The sequence below is a fragment of the Orcinus orca genome, chromosome 1 (assembly GCF_937001465.1).
Source record: "Orcinus orca chromosome 1, mOrcOrc1.1, whole genome shotgun sequence".
Lineage (NCBI taxonomy): Eukaryota > Metazoa > Chordata > Mammalia > Artiodactyla > Delphinidae > Orcinus > Orcinus orca.
In genome coordinates this window covers 200,709,729-200,736,104 of record NC_064559.1, presented here as the reverse complement: position 1 = coordinate 200,736,104, position 26,376 = coordinate 200,709,729, and the positions used below count along the sequence as shown (strand labels likewise).

The window sequence follows — 26,376 nt, the reverse complement described above, 5'->3', positions numbered from 1 at the left end:
TTCTCATCCAGCGCACTTCCTGGGTTTCCATTGCAGGAAGCCGGGCACCTGCTAAGGTGACACCGACACCAGGGCTGGTGCGGGTGTCTTTTGTCCGGGACGTTCCTCTCCACCCTGGAGCAGCGGCAGAGGTGGGACAAGCGACCAGGGGTGTTGGACAGCCGGTAAGTGGTGGCAGCTGGGCCTCACATACCCCTTGGACCTTCTCCCTTCCCAAGCCAGTCTTAGCCCAGAGCAGGTGTGGGAGGCCTGGCTCCTAGGTGGAATCGCTGGGACCTTAGAAAAGGCTTCAGATCAACCCTTCGGTGCCTCCTTGTCCCACCTGGAGGTGCGGTAGGAGGCTCAGGGGTGTATCGTGGAGGAGAGGGAGGGCAGCTCCATTTTTGTTTTAACTAAGCTTCTGGGTCACAAAGCACTTCAAAAGGGGGTTCTATGGCTGAAAGTGTCTGAAAACCCCTGGCTCGCACTTCCTCCTTAGGGTCCTTCCTGTGGCTGGCGTCCAGTGACTCCCTCCTTCCTCCTGGGGGAAGGCATCGGGGTCTTGCTCTGAGCAGTGCTGCAAAGGGAAGTGACCTTACCAAGCTGGAGAATGAGCCTGAGCAGGGGCTCAGGCAGCCTTGAGTGTGAGTCCCCCTCTGCCAAAAAGCGAGGGAGTCACCTCTCTTCCCATCTTGAAGGGCAGCAGCTGCACCAGCCCCTGGGCAACATCTGTGCCCGGGGGCACCCGCTGGTCTGGGTTTGAATCCAGCTCTGCCACTTGCCTCTTGTGTGACCTTGAGCCTCTGTGGGCCTCAGTTTCTTGTCTGTGAAGCAGGGATAATCAGCCCTTTCCCATAGGGCTCTCCCGGGGATTAAATGGAAAGGTCTGTAGGCCGAGCATCAGATAGAAAGCCCCTATAAACGGCAGCTACTGTGATTACTGTTGTTCTTGTAGAGTGGCTGAGAGGATCGAATGAAAAAAGGGATGACAAGGGGGACAGGAGCGGTGACAAAACGTAGGTGAGGGATTTAAGGAGGCGGGATGAGAAGGAAGAGCGTGGGACTTGGTGTCCAGGTCCCCCCCAACCCCCATGAGTGTGGGCCCCACAAGAGCAGCCCCGGAGCCCTCCCCGCCAGCACGACTCCAGCTTTGGGCCCGCAGAGGGGAGCCGGACCCTGCCTGGCCGCCCCACAGATGGCGCCGGGTCCCGCGCTCCTCTGGCCTCAGCCACTGTGGCTTTAATCAAAAGAACAATCTGTTTGCCTCTGAATCAGACCCAGATTCCTTTTCCCAGCAATGTTCCCTGGGCCTCCAGGGACTCAGGCGGCCCATCCAGGCTCCATCTCCTGCCCCAGAGCCCAGCCTCGGCTTCTCCCTCCCCATTCCACGTTTGGGGGATGGGGGTGCAGGAGGCGGGAGGGGGTCAGGTACAGGGCGCAGGGTGGCAAACCGGGTGACCTGATTGCCAGCTGGGCCCTGTCGACCAGGCCTCCTGGAGGAGCCTGTCCCCCCAAGACTCTAGGACCCACCTGCAGAGGGCTTAAGGGCCCAGACAGGTCATTACCCCCATTTCAGAGGCGAAGAAACTGAGGCCCAGGAAGGTGGAGTGACTGCCTAGGGTCACATGATTCAATCCAGATCCACCTGATTCTTAAGACCTTGGGAGATCCCAGGCCAAACTGGTGGAACCACCAACCCAGGTGACTGGGGGAGGGGGAGGGGAAGGACCACTCTGGGTTCACAAAGGATGAGGAGGGTGGGCAGCGGAGGAGGCCTCCCACCCTCCAGGCCTGGGTCGAGGGGAAGGGAGGAGTGGTCGAGGGAACAAAGGGAGCGGGGAGGGGGCGGCGCGGGGCGCGGCCGGGCAGGTGGGGGGGCAGGTAGGGGCCGCTTCCGCCCGGCGGGAATCCCGGGCCCCCTCCCCCAAGCTTCACCTTTTATGGTAAGACGGCCGGGGCGGCGGGGCGGAGGGAGCCGAGGGGGCGGGGAGGGCGGAGGGGCGGGAGGCGCCGCGCCGCTCCCGGTTCTGCTCGATCGGGTGACCGACCGGAGCCGCCGGGGGCGCGGGCGGCCGAGGTAAGCGGGGCGGGGGTGGGGTGGGGGTCCTGTCCTTCCGTCCCCGCCCCGGCGACAGACAGGTGACAGCACGGGCAGCCCTCGGCCGGCGCCCACTCTGCTCCCCAGCCGGGACCCCAGCCCCCCAGCCGGGACCCCAGCCCCGTCGCTCCCGGAGGGGACCCGCGGGACGAGGGGCCGCGGGCTCTGTCCTTCTGTCTCAGTCCCTCGGTCTCTGTCCTCCGAGTGGAGGGAGGGCAGTTCTTGGGGGGAAGGCTGAGGTCCCTGCCCGGGAGCGGCACGCGGAGAGCAGGGACGGGCAGGGCGGAAGCTCCCGCACAAAGAGGACAGCGTCCCGCACATGGATCGAATTAAAGTCCCCGGCAGCGCCCCACAGTGACCCGGCCGGCCGGCCCGCCGGGCTGCTTGCTAGAGGGCGCTGGGTTTCCGGAGCTCCGGGGTGCTCCTGGCCCCTTTACCCAGCCAGGGTCAGGCGAGGGGAAAGAGAGGCCGCAGTGCTGCCCCTCTCTGGGCCTCAGATCCTCTCGGGTGCTGGGAAGGGGTGGGACTGGGCGATCCCCAAGGTGTGTGCCTGGGGCATCCTGGCCTGGGTCCTCCTGCAGCCTGGATCTGAGGACCCCGGGAAGAGGGTGGGCAGCACCCAGATCCCTGCTCTTCATAATGATGGAAGCTAAGTCCTGGTCCTCGCAGGCCCCCCAGGGGCTCCTCCTCCCCCTCTGGGGCTGAATAACCAGTTAGCTTTCTCTTGGCACCTACCAAGTATCAAGATTTTGAGTACCCCTCTCCTTTTATCCTCTCAGCCACCCTTCCAGAAAGACCTCATTCTTCTCACTCTATGAAAAAACTGAGGCCCAGAGAGGTTCAGTGACCTGCTCAGGGTCGCCCAGCAGGAAGGAGGGGGCCCAGGGTGAACTCAGCCCTTTGTGCCTCCTCTGCTTCCCTGGGGTGGGGGAAAGGAAGAGGGACCTCCTGTGCCAGGCTGCAAGGTCCCCTGCAGGGGCCGTGGGGCTCAGTCTCACTCCCACCTCCAGCAAAGTTTAGCTCAAGCCTAGGCTACAGCTTAAAGGTAGTTCCAGAGGGTTCTGGAGGGGGTTAGAAGGAGCGTTACAGGGGACAGTGTGGCAGCAGGGGTGAGGTGGGGTAGACTACCCCACCCCTGGAGGCCCTCCGGCTCAGCCAGCCTGGGCCCTGCCCTGGGCCGCAGTCGAAAAGCCCGGCTGGGTGGGTGGCTGGATCTCAGCCTCCTTCCTTCCTCTTGACAGGAAATGACTTTCCTTCCCTTTGTTTCCACTTTCTCCGCTTACCCAGCTGGATCTCAGATTCGCCCTCTGGGGGAGGAAGGGTGGCTGCTGAGGGTCCCCTGGGCTGGGCTGGCGGGGAGGCTGCCCCACAGGGAGCTCTCTCACCCACAGCCCACACTAGGTTGACCTGGGGGGCAGTGGGACCAGGGGGAAGCCGAGGCTCCCTTTCGTTCCCCGGGGCTGACTGACTGGGCTTTGAAAATCCCTAGCCCGGCCTCTTCCCCTGGGGCCTGAAGTCCCTGCCGGAACCGCAGGGGAGGGATGGGGGTGGGGGAGTGCTGCCCAGCTGTGAACATCTGGTCTCAGTGCTGGGACGTTCGCCTTAGACATTTTCTGAGAAACCAGCAGATCTGATTTCCCGGTGGGGGTGGGCCGGGATGGAGTGGGGTTCAGGGCAGGAGGGGAGGGAGGCAGAGGAGGCATCCTCAGCTGTCTCTGGGGATGAGCCCAGGATATGCTGACCATCAGATAACTGGTCTGGACTGGGCCACCCTGGGGTAAGAACAGGCCTGGGAATTTTGCCCCACCCCTCCCCCCCACCCCTAGCCATCCAGGGAAGAAAAAGTGTGTCCTCTCAGGCTCAAGGATACCCCCTGGACTTCCAGGTTGGATGGTGCCCTGTTAGAATTCCAAGTCTGCAACCTCTTGCTTGGGGCCTCACCTGGCCTCATCTATAAAGTGGGGACATAACGCAGGCTGTGTTGAGAATTAGGTGACTTTTGAGGCTGGGAAGGCACTCTTCATAGTGCCTGGCACAGGGCGAGCACTTTATCAGTGAGTGCCCTTGCTGTTTCTTGCATTTAAAGGTTAAATGCACTCTGAAAGTTGTTTGCAAAAACAGATTCTTAAACTTGTAACGAAGTATGAAATTGAAGTCGAGGACAGCCAACAGAAGCAGATGTACTTTCAAACATCACTTACAAAACAAACAAAAGAGAAGTACTTTAAAAGAACTTTTAAAGCTTTATTCATATATTGGTTTCTTATTCAGGTTTCTTATCAGAACGACCTGCACGTTTTAACCAAACACAAACGAATTTAAAAGGAATTTAGGAGCGTGTGTTGTTGTTTTTGTTATTATTATTCTCCATCAGTCTCCAAGAGAGCCCACGGTGGCCAGTGGAGGGAAGCCTTTGAGTGGCCACTTGGGCTCCAAGTCTACGTTAGGGTCCCTTGGGGCCTCACCCCCAACCCACCCAGCCCCACCTCTCCAGGTTCACTCTTTGGGTCCCTCTTTACTCTCCTCCCCATGAATCTATGGGCCGGGCTCTGGGGCCATGTCGGCGTGGCCCATATAGAAAGTAAGATAGAAAAAGGGCACAGTCCTGAGCTGAGTGTGGTCGACTCACCCCAGCCCATGACCCCACCTCATCCCTAGCTCTGGAGCCTACTCTCTGCAGGAACCACCTGAGAGAAGGAAAATGGACTCTCCCCGGTGGGGATGCCACCCTGCTCCCAGATCCATGCTTTGATGTCTACTGTGAGCCGGACTTGGGTCACACAGATATCACAGACACAACTGAAGGTAGATGAGGTCACTTGTCAGTTGGGGGGGGCAGACATGGTGATGGTGAGTCAGCTGTCATTGCCCTGTGGAATAGACAATCGCCCTGGAGTCGGGAATCAGGGGAGGCTTCATGGAGGAGGTGATGTTTGCTCTAGGCTTCTAAGGAAAAACTGAAATTCTGCAGCAGGGAGGAGAGGAAAAACAGGTGGTGGAAACATGCCAGAGCAAGTAAGGGAGAAAGATGGTCCAGGAACCGTGCGTGGTCCAGGGTGGTCAAAAATAGGTTGAGGCCAGGGAAATTTAGACTTTATCTTGAAGGTAGTAGGGAGCCGTGGAAGGCTTTTGACTAGAGGAGAAACAGATTTATGCTCCAGAAAGATCACTCCAGAGACAGGGTAGGAGGCAGGTTTGGAGATCATTGAGGCACCCTCACCCCTGTGCCTGAACCAGGGCTGTGATCTTGGAGATGAGACTGAGTGAGACATTCTGGCCATACATTCAAGACTTGATTGGATGTGGACTCTGATGGCGGAGAAAATGATGCTGGTTTGTGAGCTGGGCCGGGAGAGGGCGGAATAGCCAAGTGGCCAAGAGCATGGGCTCTGTGTTCAGATCCCAGGTCTGCTGCTGCATGACCCTGAACAAGTGACTTCCACCTCTTCACCTGGGTTTCCTCATCTGTAAGATGGGCACGTGATTGTGCGGTAATAGTGCCTCTCCCCGCAGCGGTGGGAGGATCTGTGAGTTAATGAACAGAAAGTGTTTAGGGCCCTGCTGGCACAGAATAGGGCTTGGTAAATGGTAGCTGATTGTTCTTCTGTCCCCTTTGCTTCCTGGAATCCAGCCCTGATGTTCTGACGAGAGTCACACTGTTTCCCGCCCACTGTGGAGCTGGCCTGAACGTTGGGGACATCACCTTTCCCAGCAAAATCCAGATCCCAGGTGAGGGAGTTCACTTGGGGTGTGGCCCTGGGCTGGGACGGGCAGTCAGCTGCCCTGGGAGTGGGGAGCTGCAGGAGCGGCCCCTCCCTCACGCTCCCGTAGAGGAGGGAAATTAATCATTTGTGAGGTGAGCAGGGCAGGGCTGCCCTCTGCTCCTCCAGGTGTGTAGGTCTGGGGGAGGGGTATTCAGGACTGCCGGGTCCCACCCTGTGGCCAAGCCACCTGGTGGGCACCTGCCCTTCCCTGTGGGACATCCGCAGCCCCTTCCGTGGCTGGGTGGGGCGCTGGCACTGTGGAGTGGCTGCTCCTGTCTTGTTGGGAGGGGAGAGGCTCCCTGCCCTGGGGGTGTCTGCGTGCCCAGGTGGAGCACCTCTGCCCCGCCCCTGCCATGCCCTGAACCCTGCCCAAGCCTGCGCCTCACTCTGTCCCCAGCCCCACCAGAAGCTGAAGCAATGGCCTCAAAGCCTGAGAAGAGGGTCGCCTCATCTGTCTTTATCACCCTGGCACCTCCACGTCGAGATGAGGCTGTGGTTGAGGAGGTGAGGCGGGCAGCTTGTGAGGCCCGGCCTGGCTGCCCCCGGGAGTCTCCTGCTCCCACGAAGGCACCCGGGGCCGGCTCTGCGGGGAGGCTCCGTTCTTGGACACCCCCCGGCAGGGCTGCAGCCCCAGTGCCAGCTGTTCCACATCAGCTCTCCAGTGGAGGTAAGAGGGCGAGGGTGGTGGGTGGGAGACCTGGTGAGAGGCATCACCAAGGTGGGGAGGAAATGGCAGGCTCTGAGGTCATTCGCTGAGCACCTACTGTGTCCCAGGCAGCCTCTGGAACCTTCCTGCCTGGGTTCGAATCCTGGCTTCTCCGCTTCTTGACTGTGTGACATTGGCAGGCCACTTAACCTCTCTGTTCCTCAGCTTCCTAATCTGTAAAATAGAGATAATGATAGTACCCACCTCAAAGGGCCCTTGTGAGGATTAGATGAGTTAATACATATGTAAAGTGTTGAGCCCAGCCTGCCATGTAGAAAGTGCTAAATACCCACTGTTATTATTCTGGGCCAGGCACTGGGAATGTGAAAAGAGAGGTTTTCAGCCTGCATGAAACTTACCTCCTGGTGGGGGAAACAGAGATAATAAAAACATAAAATATAACATCAGGAAGACACAAACACTCTACTAGAATAGAACACAGTGAAGAGCTGGGGAGGTACAGCTTTTTATGGGGTGCTCAGGATGGCTTCTCAAAGAAGGTAACATCTCAGCTCAGTTAAGACCTAAATGACAGAGTGGAGCTAGACGGGGAAATGGGAACAGTAAGTGCAAAGGCCCTGAGGCAGGAATGGATTTGACACGTTGAAGGACCTGAAAGATAGTTTTGTTTTCTCTTGCGCTCTGCCATTCACTTGCTGTGTGGTCTTAGGCAAGCTGTTTCCTCACTCTGGGCCTCAGTTTCTTCCTCTGGAAGATGGAAATTTGGTCACGTATGTGATGTGAAATCTCAACTGTTGGGTAGAAGCAAGGAAGGATGACAGCCTAGGGGCCCGAGGTGGCTCCTCGTCTGATAGGGCACCAGCTCGAACAAGGAGGCACTGAGACGCTTAGTGCGAGAGGCCAGCCCGGGAAGGCAGGTGAACGCCCCGAAGTCCTCAGAGCGAGGCTAAGGCAGCCTTGTGCATCCATCACCATGGAAACCACCTAGAGGCCAATGGGAAGCGCCAATTATGGGAAGCCACAAACAGATGGGAGAAGGGACCACACGTGGATACACATGAGAGTCCATGAATATTCGTGTAACATGCTTCTTCATTATGACGCAGCCTCCTAAACTGATCTTTCCTTCCTAACCACACGTGCCAAGAACAACCTCCTCCTGCTGCTTCTCTGTACAGGAGAAGCAGGACCATGATGACCAAAATTCACACGTCAGGACATTGATCCAATGGGGGAAAAAAAATTATGGCCCTTCTGGGTAGGAGAGGGAGCCTAGGAAATACAGTTTAGTTGCCCAAATGCCAAACTTTCCTGGACATTTTCATGGGGTATTGGAATTACAGGCAGAAGATCCAGGGAGCAGGTTTTGTGGTAGCAAAACCAGACCAGACCTTCCTCGGGTGGGATGGCCTTACGGTAGCTGGTCAGGCATGTTGCTGGCCAATTTGGCAAACACAGAGCACGGGGAATCTTGGGGTTCAGGCCCGCTGGGGTGAGATAAGTTCTAGGTGAGCAGCGGTCATGAGTCTGGCCTGACTGCAGAACACAGAGGTGAGCCCTGGGGGTCTGCCTTCTGCTCAAAGCCAGCTCTGCAGCAGGCTGTCATCGGACACCTCACCTATGCTTGTTCCCTTAGGAATCCACCAGCATTTCTTGAGCCCTTTCATCCTGGCAGAAATCCCCCCCATCTCTCTCTTGAATTCCTGCCCACCCTTCACAGCTGAATGTCGAGAACCTCAGGCAGGTCCTGGGAGAGGCCTCAGCTCTCCTGCTGTCTCTTCCTGACCTGGTTCCCGATTCAGTCAGCTCACGTAGGGCAGAGTCTCACACTTCAGCAGCGTCAGCATCCCCTGGGGGCTTGTTCTAACACAGCCAGCTGGGCCCTACCCTGGGCCTTCCTGATTCAGCAGGTCTGCGGTGGAGCCCGAGAATTTGCATTCCTCACATGTTTCCAGGTAAGGCTGATGCTCTGGTCTGGGGACCACACTTTGAGAACGACTGTTCCAGTCCAAAGGCGTTAATAGGTTAGACTTTCGGAAGAGAAGAGTAGTTCTCAAAGTGTGGCCTTTGAACCCGAAGTGTCGGTATCACCCAGGAAATGTAAATTCTAGTGTAAATTCAAAACGCAATTCCAAAAAGGTCAATTCCCAGAGCTTACCCCAAACCTGCTGAAGCAGAAGCGCTGGGGTGGGCCCAGCCACCTGCGTTTGGACAAGCCCCCAGGCGATTCTGAGGCAGACTCACGGGTCTAGAGCAAGCTTCGCATCTGTATAGCCCTTGGGCAGAGGGGTTCTTACCTTTGTCAAATGGGTGGGAAACCTGAACCCAGAGAGGTGCCCCAGCGAACATGCAGGGAATGGGACCAGAGCCCAGGTCTTTAGGCGGCAGGGCCTTGAACATTCTCTGTCTGCTCTCCCAGGGTGTCTAGGGCGGTCTGACCTCGCTGGAGCCTGGCCTACCTTGGGCCCCCATGACAGGAGGTGGGTAGAGTGCCTCCATGCCCTCTATCCCGGGGCGCTATTAATAGCACTCCCCTTGAGTGTGGCAGTGGGCACAGCCCTGCGCTGCGGCTTCTCTCCCGAGTTGCCCAGTTGCCACTCCCCAGGGAGCTGGACAGCCCCTTGTCAGGGCAGCCTGCAGAGGTGGGATTACAGTATAGTGAGTGTTCCTGGATGGAGGAGATCCTCCACCCGCCTCCTCCCTCCCTGCCGGGGGCACCCGCTGGCTGGCAGATAGGGTGGAGGCCACCTCCTCACCCGCCATCGCCCCACGCCATGCCACTCCTGTCCTCTGTGTGTATGTGTGTGTTTGCTGTTGGGTTGTTATTGTTTAATGAAACTTTTAAACATACACAGAAGTAGGGAAAACAGTACAAGGAGCCCTGTATACCCCACATCCAGTTTCAACAGTTACCAAGATTTGGCTACCTTTGTTTCATCGGTTCCTTTTTTTCTTTTCCTTCGTGAAGTATTTAAAAGGAAATGCCAGTAATCAAGTCACTTCAGCCCCACATTCTTCAGGGTGCATCTCTAAGTATGGCCTTTCTCTTACATAACCCCAAGGCCAAACAATGCGTAACAAAGTCAACAGGAATGCCTTAGATTATCTAATAGTCTATCCATAGTTAATTATCCCTAAACTGTCAAAAAATGCCTTTTCACTGTTGGATTGTAGAGGAATGGATTGTGTCTTGTATTTCTTTTGAGCTGTATCATTCAGTGGAATATTTAGCTTTTCCTGTCTACAAAATGAGGAGAATTAAATGAGATGATTAATCCTTTGAATCAGAATCCAAATAAGGTCCATAGCAGTGCTGGCCGATAAAAGCATCATGCAAGTCACAAATGCGAGCCTCCTATGTAATTAAGAATCTTCTAGCATCCACTCTGAAAAAAGTGAAAAGAAATACATGATATTACTTTTAATGATATATATTATGCAACCCAATATATAAAATATATTATCAGCACGTAATCATTATCAAAATTTTTTTTTTTTTTGCGGTATGTGGGCCTCTCACTGTTGTGGCCTCTCCCGTTGCGGAGCACAGGCTCCGGACGCACAGGCTCAGTGGCCATGGCTCACGGGCCCAGCTGCTTCGCGGCATGTGGGATCTTCCCGGACCGGGGCATGAACCCGTGTCCCCTGCATCGGCAGGCGGACTCTCAACCACTGCGCCACCAGGGAAGCCCCTCACGTTGTTTCTTAGTACTAAGTTTTCCAGCACATCTCAACAGCCACATGTGGCTGGTGGCTTCTGTACTGGACAGCACAGATATATACATTATATACGGTCATTTTTCTTAGGTCTCTTAATTCTAGGGACATCTCCTCTCTTGGTCTCTCCCATGCCATTAACTTCTTGCAGAAACAGGGTCCGTTTCTGTAGAATGTCCCACACCCTGATTTGTCCCTTTGCCTCCCCGTGGTCTCATCCAACTTGCCCCTCTGTTTTCCAAATTTATTATAAATGGAGTTAACTCTAGAAACCTGATTGGTTTGAGTTGGGTTTTTTTTTATGTTTTGGGTTTTTTTTTTTGTTTTTTTTTTTTTTTTGCGGTACGCGGGCCTCTCACTGCTGTGGCCTCTCCCGTTGCGGAGCACAGGCTCTGGACGCGCAGGCTCAATGGCCATGGCTCACGGGCCCAGCCGCTCCGCGGCATGTGAGATCTTCCCGGACTGGAGCACGAACCCGTGTCCCCTGCATCGGCAGGCGGACTCTCAACCACTGCGCCACCAGGGAAGCCCTGTTTTTCTTTTAATAAGGACATTTCATCAATGGTGTCCATCCCTTCCTATACATAACACGAGTCAGAAGACTCCTGATGTCCGCTGAGGTTAATTGGTGGCTTCAGGTGACGACAGCTGGACCTTTCCTTTGGAAAGTTCGCCACCAACTGTCCGCTTGATACTTTCAACACCTAATAGTCTGACTCTATCATTTAACTAGGTGGTGGTTCCCACCCTTGAGTGGCATCAGCATCACCTGGAGGGCTTTTTAAACACCCCATGACTGGGAGCCAGCCCAAAGTTTCTGATTGTGCAGCTGCATGGCAGGCCGAGAAGTTGTGTTTCTAACAGAGTCCCAGGTGGTGCCATGCTGCTGGTCCAGGAGCCACACCTTGGGAGCCACAGTCTTGGGGGTTAGTTTAGCTTGCATCCGCACAGGCGCCCTGGCACCCGGGTGGGGGAGGCTCTGCTAGGAAGGGCTTTGGTGGCTACCGTTTTCTGAGCCTGTGCCACGTGCCAGCCACCGTGCCAAGCCCTCACCTGCATCATTTCATCTAATCCTCGTTAACAACCCTAAGCGACTGAGACCCATGTTCCAACTGAGCAGACTGAGGCTCAGAGAGATTGTTTCATGCCGAAGGACACACAGCAAGTCAGTGGCAGAGTCAGAGATGGAACCCAGGTCCGGGTGACCCTGAACCTGAGCCTTTAGCCACCATGCTGCACGGCCTCCTGGGCAAGTGTCACCTCCTCTGTGCACCTGCAGAGACTCTGGCCAACCCACCCTCCCCTTCTGGTTGCAGGATGTTCGCTTCCTCCTCCTCCCCTGGATGGCGAGGACACACTCCCCGACCTGGACCTCCTCCCACCTCCGCCGCCGCCCCCCCCTCCAGTGTACCTGCCTCCCGACGAGGAGCCCCCTGCCCCGATGGGGGTGTCACTCATTTCAGACTTAGAGCAGCTGCCCCCACCCCCGCCGCAGGTACTGCCAACCCTTGGTCCCTGACGGAGCCCCGTGGGTTGGGGAGGGAAGGTCGGGGCCTTTCGGGGTTCTAGGCCTAGAGGTTGTTTGGTCCCTCCTCCTACTTGAGGGCAGTCCCTCTTCAAAACTCTTTCAGGCTGGTAAAAATTAGACGTGGTTTTCAAGGTCCTTGGAGAAGGGGTGCCACACCCTTCCCCCCGCTAAGTGCCCCCTTCATCTCTGAGGACGGCATTCCGCTGTGTCTAACCTAAATCCCTTATGCTGCATCGAAAACCCATATTTAATCCTCTGCCCTTAACAGAGGCGTTGTAGAAATGGGAGAGGTTCCAGGCCAAGGGAAACCCTGATTCCAGGAGATTCCTTAGAAGCAGAGGGAAGTAGCTTTGAAGGAAGCTACTTCCCTGGGTGAAGGAACCCAGGGCAAGGAGCTGGGAGATCTGGCCTCAGTTTCTGCCTCTGTACAAAGGGGCTAATTGCGCGTGGTGCCACCACATGAGGAGCAGAGCTGAGAGGGCTGTGTGCGGTCCCCACTGGGTGACTCCTCCCCTTCTATCCCCGCAGCCCCTCGTGGAGGGGCCTCCCCTGCAGCCTCGGCCCAATCATCTCAGACCCACAGAAGAGGAGCTGCCGCCTCCCCCAGAGGAGCCTGTCGGCTTCCCCGAGAGAGAGGCCTCCACAGGTATGGGCACAGGGACGGAAGGACTGTGTGTGACCCCCAGGGGCCCTCGTGCGGCCAGCATGAGCTTCCGGGGGGAACCAGGAGAGCAGGGACCACTGTCCCAGCTCACAGTATGGTGATGGGCCTTATAGTTGTGCATCAATTTTATTTTTATTGCATTGACCTTTTTTCCTTTATAACTAAAGTCCATTTAAATATTGATCAGCAACATTTGCCATGATAGCAAAAATGCCCTAAGTTTTTTCACTATATAATTTTTTGAATACATAACACCCTTACATAGTACAAAATAAAAAGCACAAAAGGGCACACTGAAAAGTCTTTCCCCTTCCGCATCCCTGTATCATCTAGTTTCCTTCCAGATAGACAACCTGTTAATACCTTGTGCATCACCTTTCAGAGATATCTTACGCATATGCAAGCAGATACAGATATATCCTTCCCCCATTTCCCCACAAGTAGTAGCAAGCTCTGTGCTGTTTTGCACTTTGCTCTCATTCCTTTGTAGTCGTAGAGCTCACTCCACATCAGAACATAAAGAGGCTCCTTGTTCTTTTCCACAGCTGTGTAGTATTCCTTAGCAGGACCCGACCACAGGGATTTAACTAGTTGCCTGTGGACAGGTGCTCAGGTGGTAATGCTGAGTGAATCGCCTTGCACCTCATCATTTTGCTTGTGTGCAAGTTTGTGAGATAAATTCCTAGAAGAGGAAGCACTGTGATAGTTTTGCCACGTTGTTTTTCTTGGTCATCCAGATCTACATTCCCACCAACAGTGTCGGAGTGCCCGTCTGCCCACAGACTCTCCAGCACCGTGTGTTACTTATTTAATAAATGGCTATTAAGTGCCTACCAGGTACCAAGGCCTTCTCTAGTCCAGGGTTGTAAAATAATTCTCCTCTGGTTTCTTCCAGTGTTCTTATGGTTTCCCTTTTCACATTTAGATCTTTGATACGTTTGGTATTATCTGGGTGTAAGGTGTCACAACAGAGATCCCTCTTTTGACTTTTTTGCAGATGGCAACCCAGTTGTCCTAATGCTATGTGTTTCTTTTTTTCTTCTTCTTCTTTCTAGTTGTGGCGCGCAGGCTCCAGGGCACGCGGGGCTCTGTAATTGTGGCACGCGGGTTCCAGAGTGCATGCGCTCTGTAGTTTGTGGCATGCGGGCTCTCTTGTTGAGGCGCGCGAGCTCAGTAGTTGTGGCCGTGGGCTTAGTTCCCCCGCGGCATGTGGGATCTTAGTTCCCTGACCAGGGATTGAACTCACCGTGTCCCCTGCATTGGAAGGCGGATTCTTTACCACTGACCACCAGGGACGTCCCACACTATGTGTCTTGATTTTAGCTTTTTAAAGACCCTTTGCCTTTTTTTTTTTGGCCACGCTGCTTGTGGGATCCTAGTTCCCTAACCAGGGAACCAGGGATTGAACTCGGGCCCTTGGCAGTGAAAGCATGGAGTCCTAACCACTGGCCTGCAAGGGAATTCCCCACCTTCCTTCTTTTTCATTTTTTTTTAAAGTAAGGTTTTATTTATTTATTAATTATTATTAATGAGCTCAAGCTCTTTGCTGTGAGTGGGCTTCTCATTGCGGTGGCTTCTCGTGTTGCGGAGCTCGGGCTCTAGGTGCATGGGCTTCAGTAGTTGTGGCACGCAGGCTCAGTAGTTGTGGCGCACGGGCTTAGCTGCTCTGCGGCATGTGGGATCCTCCTGGACCAGGGCTCAAACCTGTGTCCCCTGCATTGGCAGGCGGAGTCTTAACCACTGTGCCACCAGGGAAGGTCCCCCACCTTCCTTCTTTTATTTATTTATTTATTCATTTATTTATTTTTGGCTGCATTGGGTCTTCGTTGTTGCGCGCGGGCTTTCTCCAGTTGTGGCCAGCGGGGCTACTCTTTGTTGCGGTGCGCGGGCTTCTCATTGAGGTGGCTTCTCTTGTTGCGAAGCACGGGCTCTAGGCGCACGGGCTTCAGTAGTTGTGGCTCGCGGGCTCTAGAGCGCAGGCTCAGTAGTTGTGGCGCACAGGCTTAGTTGCTCCGCGGCATGTGGGATCTTCCCGGACCAGGGCTGGAACCCGTGTATCCTGCACTGGCAGGCAGATTCTTAACCACTATGCTGCCACGGAAGGCCCCCCACCTTCCTTCTTAATGCCCATCATGACCCTGCCCATGAGCTGAGGCTGCATTTATAACACCCGGCGGTTTCAGACAGAGACCTGGCACTCCGGGCTGGTTCTGGGTGGCGACTGGGTACAGTTCTCCCAGGCTGGGCGGGTCATGGCCTGTATATCCTCTACCCCAGACGTCTGTGCCTTCTGCCACAAGACCGTGTCCCCTCAAGAGCTGGCTGTGGAGGCCATGAATAGGCAGTACCACGCCCAGTGCTTCACGTGCCGTATCTGCCGCCGCCAGCTGGCCGGACAGAGCTTCTACCAGAAGGATGGGCGGCCCCTCTGTGAACCCTGCTACCAGGTAAGCCCCAGGGCAGTTCCCCAGGTGCCTGGCACTGAGCTGGACACCTGGAAGATGTGGTATCATCTCTTTCTCCACAACAATCTGGGGAGATAGGCACTAGTGACCCATTTTACAGATGAGGAAATTGAGGCTCAGGGAGAAGGAACTCAGCCAAGGTGTGTTTGTTCCCCGTGGCTGCCGTAACGCATGACCACAAACTCGGTGCCTTCAAACAGTACACATTTATCCTCTTATGGTTCTGGAGGTTCGAAGTCCAAAATCAGTTTCACTGAGTCAAAACCAAAGAGTTTTGCTCCCTCCAGAGGCTCTAGGGGAAAGTCCATTTCCTTGCCTTTTCCAGCTTCTAAAGCCATATTTCTTGGTTCCTTCGTCCATCTTCCAACTCAGCAGTGTGGCATCTTGCATCAGTATCTCTTTTCCTTCTGTGTCAAATCTCCCTCTGCCTCCCTCTTGTAAAGATACTTGCGATGACATTTGCGGCCCACCTAGATAACCCAGGATAATCTCCCCATCCCAAGATCCTTAACTCAGTCACATCTGCAAAGTCTCTTTTGCCATGCAAGATGGTCACAGACTCCAGGGCTTAGGATCCAGATATCTTTGGGGGCATCATCCAGCCTTTTACACTGTCACCCCAGGGCTGTCTGGTTCTGAACCCTGCCCGTGGTTATTTATTTATTTATTTTTGTCCATGCCACGCGGCTTGCGGTATCTTAGTTCCCCAACCAGGGACTGAACCTAGGCCCTCGGCAGTGAAAGCACTGCGTCCAAACCACTGGACCACCAGGGAAGTCCCCTCCTGCCCATGGTCTTGCTGCTCCCTCACCTAGAGCCACAAGGTTCCAGTGCACGGTGTGACGGGGCATCTCTGGGTACCAAAGACAGTCTGAGAGAGCTAGTTTGGATGCCAAGGTGTTGGAATTGCTAACTCTCCTGTGGCGTGTGGTGGCGTTTTTCCAGGTAGTGTACAGAACTCCCACATATGCATCACCTGGGGGTACAGTGGCTCTCACCTTGTCCTTATAGATTGGTAGCACCTGGCAATCTGCATTTTTCACAAGTCTCTCAGGTGATTCTGATACACACTGAAGTCTGAAAACTACTGATTTAAGGTGTTAGAATATGTGGAGTCGGGACTATTTAGAAAACTCAAAATGATCCGATCCCAGGCAGTAAGGTGCTGTGGAAGGAGAAAGGAGCCAGGCCACCCCACCCTGACCCTCGGACCCCATCAGCATGACAGTGGGGGGTGTCCTTACGCTCTTTCCCAGCTTGGAGCCAGGCAGGGGTGAGACACTGAGGCGAAGAAGGGGTGAGGGTGGGCTTAGAGCTGGGAGCAGCCAGGAGGGGCTTCAGCAGTGTGCTGGTGAGACAAGGGCTGCCCCCAGGATGGTGAGGGACGGGAAGCAGGGAGAAATGCTGCCCCCACCAAACGTATCTGTCCAGAGGAAATCAGGTTAAGATGAACAGGAAGGGGAAGAGACATGTAGGGGAAAAGGTGGATGGGTTAGCAAGAGGCCCTGTGTTCTGCCTCAGTGATACCTACACCTTTCTTTCTCCTCTCTCTTTCTCTCCGTCTCTCTCTCTCTGTCTCTCTCTCTCTCATCCCTCCTCATTCCAGAAAGGATTTGAGGCAGCTTATAAGAATGCACATATACCTGTAGTCAATAATAATGTTGTACGATTTCCCTGGTAGTCCACTGGTTAAAACTCCGTGCTTCCACTGCAGCGGGCATGGGTTCAGTCCCTAGTCGGGGAAGTTCCGCATGCTGCACGGTGCGGCCAAAAAATAATAATAATGTTGTACACATAAAACTTTGTTGTTGGGCTTCCCAGGTGGCGCAGTGGTTGAGAGTCCGCCTGCCGATGCAGGGGACACGGGTTCGTCCCCCAGTCCGGGAAGATCCCACATGCCATGGAGCGGCTGGGCCCGTGAACCATAGCCGCTGAGCCTGTGCATCCGGAGCCTGTGCTCCGCAACGGGAGAGGCCACAACAGTGAGAGGCCCACGTACCGCAAAAAAAAACAAAAACACAAAACAAAAAAAACTTCGTTGTTAAGAGGATAGATCTCATATTAGGTATTCTTACCACAGTAACATAAAAAAAAAATTTTAGAGGATACATACAATACCATGAGATATAAAATAAATAGATAAAACAGAGGAAAATCAAGGTAGACAGTTAGTACCCCAAAAATATGTGAATGAAAGACCCCTGTACTCATCCTAAAAGTGGAGCATGGAATTGGACTGTGAGCTTCCAAGTGGCCAAATGGAAAAGGGTAATAAGTGTCAAGGTTTATCGTCCATAAAATAAAAAGCACAGCAATTCCTCTGGGAATGCCTTTTATTGACTCTGAAGTTTTAGAGAAATTTCTCCTATGGGCCCTTATGGACCCTGGCCTCAAGCATTTCCTAGTAACAAAAAAAAAAATGCAGTCATAGCTTCATGGCAGGATTCCTGACTGTACACCAGGGATATAGTGCCAAACTCGATCCCCTCTAAGCAATGTGGAGGTTTGGGGGTAGTAGTTCCAGGCCAATTGCATGAATGTGAGCACCTCTCCCGTATCTCTGCCTTCCGGGCCCCTGTGGGTAGCCAGTCTGATGCCCCTTGTGGCTTGGAGTGGGCACACCCACGGGATGGCTCTGAGGCAGTGGCCCTCTGTCCCAGGACACCCTGGAGAAGTGTGGCAGGTGTGGCGAGGTGGTCCGGGAGCACATCATCAGGGCCTTGGACCAGGCCTTCCACCCCACCTGCTTCACGTGTGTGACCTGCGCCCGGTGCATCGGGGATGAGAGCTTTGCCCTGGACAGTCAGAATGAGGTGTACTGCCTGGACGATTTCTACAGGTACAAGAGGGGGTCTGTGCACTGCATGGGGCACGGAGGACAGGGTGGGGCTCAGGCGGGATGGAGGAGTCGAGCCTGAGTGCTGGGGGCTGGGTCAGAGCTGGCCTGCAGAATCCAGGACTGCCTGTTCCACATACCCTGTGTTTGACTTAGCACCTGCTTGCAGCTGACACTTTTTGAGCAATTCCCCTTGGGTTTAAGCCATTTAATCTCAAAACTGTCTTACAGGCAGGCACTATTAAAGGTTCTGTTTTAGCAAATGTGGAAACTGAGGCATGCAGTACATAAGTACCTAAAGTCTCCCCGATCGTAAGTATGGAAGCTGCGATTCAACCCCCACTGACCTGATATCCAGGCCTTGCTCTCAAACCCCAGACCGCAGTGCCTCCCCTCAGAGCTGGAGCCATATGGAGTGGTAGCAACACACATCTGCAGGGCCCCATCCCTGCCCTCGAGTTGCTTGCTGCCCAAGGGGAGAGACAGGTGTGCCTAGTAAAAATGGAAAGAAGAAAAAGCAGTGACCTATAATACAAGACAAATGCAATGGGTGCCCCCCTGCTTTCTTAAATTCTAATGTTCCCATCACTTACTTGCCTTGAGCTAATTATACCCTGGGAAGCAGGGTCTAATCACACAGGTCTCTCCATCCGCTCCTGCCAGGAAGAAATAGGCATTTGTGGTCGTAGCTCCAGGTGTAGTTAGATAGCAACGGGTCTGAAATAGCTCTGGGAGGTGAACCAGAGCTGGCCCGCGTTCTGACAGCTAATTTCTGTGGTTGTCGACGTGAACGCCTCCTGAGCATGAGTTTCTTTCCCTCTAGGAAATTCGCCCCTGTGTGCAGCATCTGTGAGAATCCCATCATCCCCCGAGACGGGAAGGATGCCTTCAAAATCGAGTGCATGGGAAGAAACTTCCATGAGAATTGCTACAGGTGTGAGGTGAGTGGAGCAGCGCTGATTTAATAAGATGCAATCAATCCTGTTCAATCACCGGACAAACCCTGTTGAAAGCCTGCTGTGTGCCAGGCCCTCGGCCAGGACAAGTCCAGGCTGGGGCTCTGCTCTCAGATGGCTCACCATCCAATAGCAGAGACAAATGAAAATGAAAATAATTACAAATATGCTCTATTAATCAGAACTCTTTGAGTTAATGATAGAAACCAAACTCAACCTGCTTTCCGCAAGAAAGGGGATCTTAACGGGAAGGCTCTTCATGGTGATATCACTGATGACATCAAATGGTATCATAAGGCTCTCTCTCCATCTCTCGGTTCTGCCTTTCTTGTGTGTTTGCTTCATTTTCTCTTCCTGTGGGCTGGCATCCTCTGTGGGGCAGGGGGTACGGTGTGTGGCCATGGTTGGCTCAGGTTTATATCCTTCCAACTTAGAAACCCCATCCAGGGATCCCGTTCAGTCTCAAGAAGGCCTCTGATTCACCCAACATGGGTCACATGCCCCTTCTAGACCAATCAGTGACCAGGGGCTATGATTGATAACCTCTGGGGCCAGGCAGGTAGGACTGTATGAAACAGATTGGGATTGATACAACCACTGGAAAGAAGAAAGGGATGCTGGGCAGACCCACACCACAGATGTCCTTTTCAGGTGCTAAGAAAGAGCATGTATAAATCAGCGTTGGGACAAAGAAGGCAGTGATCAAGTGATCAGGGCTGGTGCAATCAAAGGCACTCTTAGAGGAGGCAGTGCTTAACCTGGGTTTTGCAGGTTGAGTAGGAGTTTGCCATGTATTCAGAGAGGGGAAATGAAGTCCAAAAGGAGGCATGGGCCTGTGAAATCCTACTGTGGCACAAACAGCCTGAAGAACTGGAGGAAGTAGAAGTTTCGAGGTGTGTCTGGAGTGTAGAGTGCTGGATGGTGTGGTAACAGTGAGGCCAGAGAGAAGGAAAGGGCCCCCTGTGCCAAACGAATGAGTCTGGACTTCAGGCTGCAGGGAGTGGGGAGGCTGAGGTGGGGAGGCTGGTTAGAAGCTGGTGCAGCAAGAAATGCCTGGGGAGTCGCACAGGCCCCACACTCAGAAGGGTCCTGTGCTTGCTTTGAAGCTCTGCTGTCATTTTCATTTAATCCTTCTTTTTTTTTTTTGCGGTATGCGGGCCTCTCACTATAGTGCGTTCTTCACACATTCATTCTATAGTTCATACCAAGCACCTACTCTGTGCCTGGCACTGACGAGCACAGTGGTAAACAGGACATGCAGCCTCTGAAAGAACTTGAGAGTCTGTCTAATTCAACACTCTTTTTTTTTTTTTGCGGTACGCGGGCCTCTCACTGTTGTGGCCTCTCCCGTTGCGGAGCACAGGCTCCGGACGCGCAGGCTCAGTGGCCATGGCTCACGGGCCCAGCCGCTCCACGGCATGTGGGATCCTCCTGGACCGGGGCATGAACTCGTGTCCCCTGCATCGGCAGGTGGACTCTCAACCACTGCGCCACCAGGGAAGCCCTAATTCTTCATTTTTGAATAAGGGATTCTGCATTTTCATTTTTCCCTGAACCCTGCAAATTATATAGTCAGTCCTGCTGGGGAGGCTGTAAGAGCCCTCCCCTACCTCTTCCTGTCACCTGCATGTCACTGATGTTTCTGTCTTCTCTGGTGATGGTGACAAAGGTGTCACCTAAGTGGGGACTCCAGAGCAAGTCTTTTTTTCTTTCTTTCCTTCTATTTTCTAATTGAAGTATAGTTGATTTACAATGCTGTGTTAGTTTCTGGTGTACAGCAAAGTGATTCAGTTATACATATATATATTCTTTTTCATATTCTTTTCCATTATGGTGTATTACAGGGTACTGAATATAGTTCCCTGTGCTATACAACAGGACCTTGTTGTTTATCTATCCTATCTGTAATAGTTTGTAACAGAGTAAATCTCTTAATCAGCCAGTGAGTGATTCCAAACATTTATTTACTCACATTTAAACAGATATGTAGGGAGTTCTCTGGTAGTCTAGTAGTTAGGATTTGACGCTTTCACTGCCATGGCCTGGGTTCAATCCCTGGTCAGGGAACTGAGATCCCACAAGCCTCGTGATGCAGCCAAAATTAAAATAATAATAATAATAATAAAAACAGATATGTAGAACTAAGAAGCATTTTCGCTGAGGGTGACCAGGGAGTTTAGTCGAGAAGTTGACACATTGCTTCATGATTATGTTGATTTGTTCTGGTTCAAAGTCCGGCTGATAACGCATCTTGAAAGAACAATGGTGAAATTCAAGTGCTGTTATCGCTATAGCCCACATTAGATCCAGTGGTGATTGCATTTCCCCGGGCCTGGCTGGTGAGCAAATAAGCCCTCCCTGCTCCTCCCTGGTCAGCTAGGCTGAGGCTACTGGGAACATTACCCAGCCTCTGCCGTGAGTCAGAGTTTGGACTCCACCAGCTGTATTTCAGGCTGTGAGGCTCCAACCACAGTGGCCTAAGCAGATGTGGGTGCTGTTTCTCTAGGAAGGGAAATGGGTTTCAAGATGCCATCCACGCTCCCTCCACCATGCCTGCCTACCTTTTTTTTTTCTTTTCTGGCTGCACTGCCCTGCATATGGGATCTTAGTTCCCTGACCAGGGATCGAACCTGTGTCCTCTGCAGTGGAAGCTCAGAGGCTTAATCACTGGACCGCCAGGGAATTCCCCATTCCTGCCTACTTTGTGGTCCATGTTATTTCTTACTATTGCTGGAAGGGGAACAATACCTTCATACTTGGCTAGTATCTTATTTATTTCTTTATTTATGGCTGTGTTGAGTCTTTGTTGCTGCACACGGGCTTTCTCTAGTTGCGGCGAGCAGGGTCTACTCTTCGTTGCGGTGCGCGGGCTTCTCATTGCGGTGGCTTCTCCTGTTGCGGAGCACGGGCTCTAGGTGTGCGGGCTTCAGCAGTTGTGGCACATGGGCTTCAGTGGTTGTGGCACGCGGGCCTAGCCGCTCCGCAGCATGTGGGATCTTCCCGGACCAGGGCTCAAACCCATGTCCGCTGCATCGGCAGGCGGACTCTCAACCACCGCGCCACCAGGGAAGCCCTCGGCTAGTATTTTTTAATATATAAAATGCTTTCATGCACGTCTCACCTTATTTAATCCTAATGATGATCTTTCGATATGGGAGTTCCCGTCTCCGTTTAAGATGAGGAAACTGAGGATGAGAAGAGTGGTTCTGCCCCGTGTTCTTCTGGGCAGGGTTTGGGCAGCTTTCTGCCACCTGACAGCTCCTTCGCAAACTGTGCGACTCGGTCATGGTTGATTCTCATTTAGAAGAGGTCACGTGTGCCCCTGTGGGACTTTAGGCTTGGCACTTGGTGCTCTCAGAATGCCGCACAACTGGCTGTTAGGGATAGCACAGGTCCTGGCACTAAATAGCCCAGAGTCCCCTTGAGACACTCGAGGTGCAGTTCCAGGGAAGAGACACACAAGGGTGTCCTCCCCAGCTGGCCGAGCTGGGTCAGGGTGGCACCCGTGACCCCAAAGTTGTCCCTATGGAGACCAACCCCTCTGTTCGGATCAGTGAAGCTTCCAGGGGACGCCAGCCGTGCCCTGAGCCGGGTCTCTGGACATTCATCGTTCCTGTTATTTCCCGTGTGTGCCCGAGTGAGGCCCAGAGGAGGTGTGGGCTCGTGGCAGAACGGTGAATTTGGCAGTTTGGGCCCCAAGTCCCCGTCCTCCAAATTCTAAAATCTTTTGGTGATTTAGAAAATTGGAAATATTAAGGTTGGTGCTAGTGTTGTAGCTGTTCAGGCAGTGGAACAACAAAAAGAACCCTGAACTCTGAGCCTGGAGACCCCATCCTCTCCCAGCTCTGGAACCAGCTGTGCGACCTGAGGCAGGCCGCACCCCTCCCCGGACCTCAGGGGGAGGGTGTTAAGGCCCTTCTAGCCCTTGCCACGATCCCTCAGGGGGCTTCTCCACCAAAGGGCCCCCTCTTCTCCCAGTGTCCTCGGTTCTGCCCTCAGCTGATTGAGTTAATTTCCTCAGTGGATGCTGGCGAGTTCCACCTGCGCAGACTCCGTGCCGCTGTGCTCAGGCCTGGGGTCCATCCACGTGTGCCTTGTTCCCGCAGGACTGCAGGATCCTCCTGTCTGTGGAGCCCACGGACCAAGGCTGCTACCCTCTGAACAACCGTCTCTTCTGCAAGCCGTGCCACGTGAAGCGGAGCGCTGCGGGGTGCTGCTGAGAGCACGGGCCGTGGTTGCACACCAGCCCCTCTCGGGGTCCCTCCCCAACTCGTTTCCCTTCCTGACGTGCTCTTGCACACTTTCCTTCTGAGCCACACAGGGACCAGCCTGCAGGCCTGCCCCTCGTGTCCGGGACCCAGGCCTCCTCCCAGCTGAGAGCGCCCTTTAGACTCTCAGCTGTTCCTTCTCTGCTCTGGGCACCGGGAGGCTTCCGTACCGTGAGTGTCATGCCTGGGGGTCCCATCTCCACGACTCTGGCCCCCCTTGAGCACTGGCCTTGGCCTCCATTTCCAGGGGTGAGTTGGAGTGAGTCTCTAGATAGCACCCTGCGTCCCTAGCAGTGACACGTTAGCTCTGGGGGTGCTGAGACCAGCTCTGCCTTGCAGGACTGAGCTGTTTCAGGAAAACTGCAAAGTCCCTTAAAAAGCACTATTTTTAAAATTTGAAGTTTAAGTGATGAGAAACATTCTTTGGATTTTTTGGAGGGGAGGTGGGAATCTTAAAAGAAAATGCCTTCCATTGTTCATAAATGGACAAGATTGTGACCTACTGGTGGCATGGCCATGGACTTCCCACACTGGGGACATGTCATGCTGACATGGGGCCGAGGCATGAACCTGAACATCAGAGGCAGGAGTGAAGGATGACATGCTGACACCCAAGGAAGTCGGCAACCCCTGCACCCTGGCTTCCGGTGCCTCCTTCTGTGTGCGACAGTGATTCAACAGACATGGATTGAGTGCCTGTTGTATGCTGGGGAGCAGAGTACAGGGGCTCTGAGTGTTCGTCCTGCAGCAGCCTCGACTACGGCCGTGCACACGCGCGCGCGCACACACACACACACACACACACTCCTCCAGGACAGCAACAGGGGTGTCCCCCAACCCCTACTCGGGCCCTCCAGCCCAGGCTGCCCTGTGACCACTGCCTTCTCAAGGCCACACCTAGAAGATTCTACTTCTCTTTTAAGGGAAATCATTTTTGTTGCTTTGTCCCTTCTAAGACATTTTGTAGAACATGAACACATTAAACAAGATGTGCTTTCCTTCCTGGGGCTGTCTCGATGTACCATGTGCTCCTAGGAGGATGCCCTGGGCTCCAGGTACCGGGAGAGATTCCCTGTAGGGCCCCTTAAGGGCTTCAGACCGGAGCACAGCTTCTTGCCCGAAGCTTAGAACAGTGAGTCGCACACTCCAGGTCTTCCCATACCTCCACAATTTCTATCATACAAGGACCTCCTATTCTATTATCTCCTTAATATTTTCTTTAACTCAACATCCTTTTTTTTTTTTTTCCTCACTTACCGATTTAGTCTTAGGTTAACTAAGCAATATATCCATGCAGTCACATGTCGATGTGCTAGCTATACATGAAAATAAATGCATAACGATTCGAAGTTTGTCTGTGTTCCAACTAAGACCTCACCTAGGTAAATGCTGGCCTTTGATAGTAGCACCAGAAAAATGTCTGGGCATATCTGCTCAGTGTGGCTTGAGTGTCCAGCAAGTGCCTATATCCCCTGCCCCCAAACTGGGGCTCTTCTCAGCAGGTCAAGAAGCTCCTGTCCCTTCTCATCCCCAGCAATGAAGACTTACCCAGGCCAGCTCACAGGTGCACTGTTCCTGGACACACCCACCAGCAATGACGTGGCTGCTGGGTGACCAGGGTGGTCCCTGCAGGAGGCCCTCTAAGGCCACCAAGTCCTTTAGCAGAGTCAACACCACCCTCAGGATGTGCTCTCTGCACGTGGGCCACGCTGCCCGTGAGGTTGCTCGCCCGCTGCAGCTCGGACACCACCCGCTGGGCCTGGTGAGCACAGCTCCGGAGAGAAGGATACGGGGCCAGAAAGGGCGCTGGACCTGGAGGCAGGTGACCCCGGTCTCAGACCTGGCTCTGCTGCTCTACAGCCTGGACAAGTTATTAATCATCTGAGCCTTGCTTTTCTCATCTCTAAAATGGAAGCAATACTGGTATCTATCATAGAAGATTGCTGGGATAGAAGTGTTGGGCTGGTGAGGTTTCTGAGAAGCTCTTGAGTCCCTTGTACCGTCTGGTGCTGGCTGGCAGTTCTTAGCCATCACTCCTGTCAGCGTTCCTCCACGGTCCTTTTGAAGCCCATCAACCAGAGACCACTGGGGACATGCCCGCGGTTCGCAAAGTTGGGTTTATCGTGCTGGCTGCAGGGGGCGGGGTGCATCTCGGCGAGAGTTGGGGGGCTCCTAGAACTTGGGTAGGTATTGAGGGGTTTGGGGAGGATTTCAGGAAGCGGGGCTTTGCTCCGGATGTGTGCTGTCGGGAAGCGGGGGCGTTCTGTGCTTGCGAAGCTTGATTCTCTCCTATCTAGGATGTGGCACTGTGGCTGTGCTTGGTAGGGGAGCAGCAGCTGCTCACAGGATGAGGGATATTGGCCATTTGTGTATCTAGCCCAGAGGGGCTGGGCTCCAGGACACGCCTACAGTGCTCTGTGAGGCTGGAGCTCACCAAGGCCCAGAGATGAGGGCCGGGCTAGCAGCTCCCAGCTGTTGGGACACTTTTCTCTCTCAGTCGCCAAGTTTGGTTTGGTGTGGTTTTTCTTGTCATTAAATTGTCATCTTGTGCTGTGGTTCCTCGTGTCCCGGCCTCTTTCTGGTTGGTTGTGTTTGGAAGGGTGGCGTCTGGATGAAACTCTGGGGGCGCCTTTGTCTTCTGGGCCGTACATTCATAAATCACTCCAGAAGGGGACACTTCTAGGGAGATTTATGCAACGTAAAATAAGCCAGTCAGGAAAAGACAAGGCGCTGTGTGATTCCACATATGTGAGGTCTTAGAGTAGTTAAATTCATAGAAGCGTGGTGGGTTAGGGGCTACCAGGGTTAGAGAGTTGTTCAGCGAGTACAAAATGTGAGTTTGCACAATGAAAAGTGGTCTGGAGATGAATGCACAACAGTGTGAATGTACTTAACACCGCTGAACACTTAAGAGTGGTTATCTAAGGAGCCCGCCTGCCGCGACTCAGGAAGCCCACGTGCCGCAACTAAGGAGCCCGCCTGCCGCGACTCAGGAAGCCCACGTGCCGCAACTAAGGAGCCCGCCTGCCGCGACTAAGACCTAGTGCAACCAAATAAATAAGTTAATATTTTTTAAAAAATGGTTATGGTGGTAATTTTATATTATGTACAATTTACCACAGTTTAATAGTATACATAATTGAATGCTTGGAGACAGGGTGAGGAGCTGATAAAGTGATGTAAGAGTCCCGAGGGGGTGACGTGCCTTGCCCCACACTGGGGTCCTAGGAAGGCTGTCCATTACTGTGCGCGAACCCAGTGAGTGAGATGCTGCAGGCTGACCTGGGCTTCCTGAAGGCAGGTGCTATGCACGGCCACTAGAGGGCAGCATGGGCTAGCGAACCGGACATTGAGCCCTGGGGAGCCAACGTTCTCATGCCCCTCACGGGGTCCTCAGCTTCTCCAGATGCAAAATGGGAATAATTCCTGCCTGC

At 53.7% G+C, this 26,376-nt stretch overlaps 1 protein-coding gene across 5 annotated transcripts; it reads left to right on the top strand.

Moving 5' to 3' along the window:
• The first annotated feature begins 976 nt into the window (after positions 1–976).
• FBLIM1 (filamin binding LIM protein 1) lies at positions 977–25,497 on the top strand. Of its 5 annotated transcripts, none has more exons than XM_033433024.1 (9): positions 977–995; positions 5,709–5,806; positions 6,239–6,508; positions 11,542–11,720; positions 12,282–12,399; positions 14,695–14,864; positions 17,543–17,721; positions 18,542–18,659; positions 22,781–25,497. In XM_033433024.1, exons 3-9 carry the CDS (start codon positions 6,259–6,261, stop codon positions 22,892–22,894), a joined length of 1,128 nt encoding a protein of 375 aa, XP_033288915.1. In that variant the 5' UTR covers positions 977–995; positions 5,709–5,806; positions 6,239–6,258; the 3' UTR covers positions 22,895–25,497. The 5 variants fall into 5 exon arrangements, 3 of the variants coding, with proteins under 3 accessions (XP_033288915.1, XP_004272482.1, XP_049554509.1); XM_004272434.3 differs by lacking the exon at positions 977–995 and adding an exon at positions 1,963–2,056; XR_007471887.1 differs by lacking the exon at positions 977–995 and having other exon boundaries at positions 3,822–5,806; positions 17,950–18,659; positions 22,781–22,869.
• The last annotated feature ends 879 nt before the right edge of the window (positions 25,498–26,376 follow it).